General features: G+C 40.8%; 1 protein-coding gene across 1 annotated transcript; it reads right to left on the bottom strand.

The window, feature by feature from the left end:
- Positions 1-491: 491 nt before the first annotated feature.
- Positions 492-3,253, bottom strand: LOC138191594 (killer cell lectin-like receptor subfamily B member 1B allele A). Its single transcript, XM_069138494.1, has 7 exons — positions 3,190-3,253; positions 1,683-1,754; positions 1,493-1,543; positions 1,288-1,379; positions 1,061-1,186; positions 863-959; positions 492-517 (listed from the first exon to the last, which is right to left on the bottom strand). The coding sequence occupies exons 1-7, from the start codon at positions 3,251-3,253 to the stop codon at positions 492-494; spliced, it is 528 nt and encodes a 175-aa protein (XP_068994595.1).
- Positions 3,254-3,523: the final 270 nt, after the last annotated feature.

Here is a 3,523-nt window from a genome sequence, read left to right as displayed (position 1 = left end):
CATTTAAAAATTGAACCAGCATGCAGCAGTGATACAACACAGTTCTGTGGCAGGACGGTCTCGTCCTTTCTGCTGAAATAAAAACAAGATTTTATGATGTGCTCCATCACATCCCAGTGATTCTGGTTCAGATGAGAACGTACAGCTTTGTGTTGGTGTCAGGTTCAGCAGGAATCATTTTTCCTCACGCAGATGTACGGGAGTGCAGTATTGCAGAGAGTATTGGACCAACCAGCTGCAAGAAAAAAATATTCATTCATTATGTTATGTTGAGATAGACAAGCAAGACACTGCAGCTGATGACCAGTCAGCGTACTCATTCTCAGGTTTGTATTCTGTTCTACTGGCATCGATTTGATACCTTTTGTTCAGTTAGCGTCTGTGGCTTTTGAACGCCACTCCCGACTGCTCTAATTAATCAGATTCTGGAAGCTGTCCCATCAAAATGTCCTAAATTATTGCAGTTTTTAGTCTTCAGGCCGAGCTGACTATCAGGAGCTTATACAGCCTCGCAGACCTGACGTGATGACAGTGAACACATCACAGTAAATTCAACTGAACTCCACAGATGCACATTTGTGAGGTATTCAGAGCAGACTGAAGTTCAGGATTTTTACTTGCAGGGAGCATTTTTCCACGTTTGCATGTTTACCTCAGAGCTTTCAACTTTTACAACAGACTTCTGTCATATATATATAAGACAATAGAATATCAAAAGAGTACAATATGTCCCTTTAAATCATAACAGGATGTCTCAAACACTAAAACATAAAGTATTGAAGTTAAAAAGACATTAAAATCCAGAAAAGTCTTGTTAGAAAACTGCATGTAATCAAAGAGTTGAGTGAATGTTTGGTCTCACTTGTGGTCTTGAGGTAGATACACGGGTACGAGGTGGCGGAGTTCAGTGAGCTCCAGTAGCTGTAACTATAGTGACTCTGGTCCACCCATCTCCAGTCCTGAAAACAAACACATCACAAGCAGCAGAGTTTGATTGGTGATGATCAAATCTCTTAAAGTTACTCTGACTAATATATCTGTGGAGATAGTAGTAAGAAACCTGGAAGTAGAATCCTCCCATCCAGGCATTGGTGCCTCCTGATCTCTTGGTGAGCTCCTGCAGGAAACTGTAATCAAACACGTTCTGGACAGAAACCAAAGAGGCTCCCTGACTGGCACAGTTGGCCTGGAGGGAGACGCACAAACACATACAGGGAAATGTTGTATTAATATGATGAAATGTTGAATAATAATGAAAAGCTTTCTGACTGATAGAGTGTAAATTACCAGAGCACTGCTCCAGGACACCTTGGAGCTGGAGTACTGATAGCAGCTGTACTTGTGACTGACCCAACCAGAGGGACACTCTATGAAAAAACCTGTGGAGCAGAGAGAGGAGCAGATCGATGATTGGACAGAGAAGCGATGGATACGATGCCATTAAGATTAATGGAAAGATTCAGTATTCTGTATTTAATATAAGAAATTAAACCTCTGGCCGATGAAGCCACCTTTCCACCAGAAACCTTCTCAGGCTGTTCCTCTAAAAACAGAGAAAAACATTCACATCATCATTCCAATATTTCCACAAATTTGGAGGACATAAGAGATGGGTCTGATGCCATGACAATGAATGGAAAGACTCAATATTCAGTGTTTATAAGACATATGAGACAATAAACCTTGAGGCGATGAGGCCACCTCTTCAGCAGAAAAGGTCTCGGGGACAAAAGCTCCAACTTTCTGTTCTACCACTGAGACACAAACAGAAAACAGGAGCTCTGTTACAGTCTGTTCAATAAGTTTAAGTGGTTCAGGTGTTTTCTGTGTGATAGAAACGTACGCTGGTTGTCCTCATGCAGCTCCTGTGGTGCAGCTTTAACTGAGAGAAGATTATTATTGTTATTATTTAATTAATAACAAAAATCTGTACAGGTGAATGTTAACCCAAACAAACAGATGAAGAAAAAGTGAATCAAATCTAATTAATCATTAGCGGGTTATAGTGACACATCTCCTGTCCTCAGTGCTGAATATGACTTTAAAACAAAGGTAAAAAAAAACACCTGTAGTGATAGACTCCAGCTAGTTGTAGCTGCTGACACACATTTAGCTAAATCTGTACGTTGTAATAAACCAATCTTAAATCTTATGTACATGGACCGACCTTCTCCAAACATTACAGGTATGATAACAGACCCTCCCTGAAGACACCTGTTTGGTAAAATTCACTCATAGTCATAGCGCCCCCTGGTGGCAACTGGAAATTACACTTTTCATACTTTCACATGCTACGTCAAGCTGGTTGATCACATGAACCTAAAGTTGGGTCAGAATAGCCTAAACATGTGGTTGATGATATATTGAGAATTTCGTTCGATTTTGTCAGTGTCGCCATGGCGATGCGGCAAAGTTTGATGTTTTGCTGTGACACAGGAAGTCGATGTTTAAGTCAAAGGATGCTTGAAACCTCATGAATAGTGGCACATACATCTGGTGTGGTGAGATCTGATATGTGTTTCCTGAGTGAGCGTGGCCCAATGGCTCGCATAAACTGCAGCCGCGGCATCTAGTTTCACCTACATGCACCAACACTTTTGGATATGTGTATCACATCAAGATGTACAAAAAAGTCTCTTGGCAGCATGACCTCAACTAAACAGGAAGTCTGCCATTTTGAATTTAGTTGCCATTTTTGGCGAATCGCAGCTGTTGTATTTTAACGAACTCTTCTTACAGACTTTGACGTACCGACCAGAAGTTTTGTCTGTCCTATCTTAACACCTGGGAGATGAAACGTTATCAAAGGAATTTGTTTTCGTCCAACAGTGTGCCCGTGGCATGGCTGAATTCCAGATGTATAAACTTCAACTTTTCTCTTAAACAGTGCACTTAGACTAACAAATAGGTCACACAGTTTATTGACATGTCTATCCACATAACGATGCCGTTATCTTTTTCTTCCACTGACCTACTTGAGACTCCATAAGAACACATTCAGAGGCTGCACAATCCTCAATATTAGTTATTCTACTGATGAAAAGTTTTGTTGAGCACACAGTCAAATATTTTATAAATAACCTGCAAAGCCCTTTTTTTTTATTTTGCTCACTCCTGAACCAAACTCCTGTAAAGTCCCTTCAGAACCAGTAATAAGAAATAAATAAGAAATAAGAGAAAAGCTCTGACCTTCTTCAGCTGTGACAGCAAGAACACCAACGAGCAAAACACACAGGATGAGGAGAGCCTTCATGATGAAGATGAGGAGGAGGATGGACGATAATGAAGAGACTTGATGTCTGCTTGGAGTCAGAGACAGTCAACACAATGACACAGCAGGAAATCAAATGTACGACCACAGAAGGAGACAGAGTTGGAGCAGGTGTCTTACCTGTCAGGTAGATGTGAGGTGATGTTGTTCAGGTGTCGGCTAAGTGATGCAGTGAAGATGAGGAAGCTGCTCTCTTCTTTATATACACAATACAAGAGGGAGCCGCCTGTACTTTGATTTATACTTGATTTT

The sequence above is a fragment of the Embiotoca jacksoni genome, unplaced genomic scaffold (assembly GCF_022577435.1).
Source record: "Embiotoca jacksoni isolate LCO1_2020_lvr unplaced genomic scaffold, fEmbJac1.0.p SCAF_8, whole genome shotgun sequence".
Taxonomy (NCBI): Eukaryota; Metazoa; Chordata; class Actinopteri; family Embiotocidae; genus Embiotoca; species Embiotoca jacksoni.
Note: the sequence above shows the minus strand (reverse complement) of the source record. Positions and strands in the feature narration are given on the sequence as shown.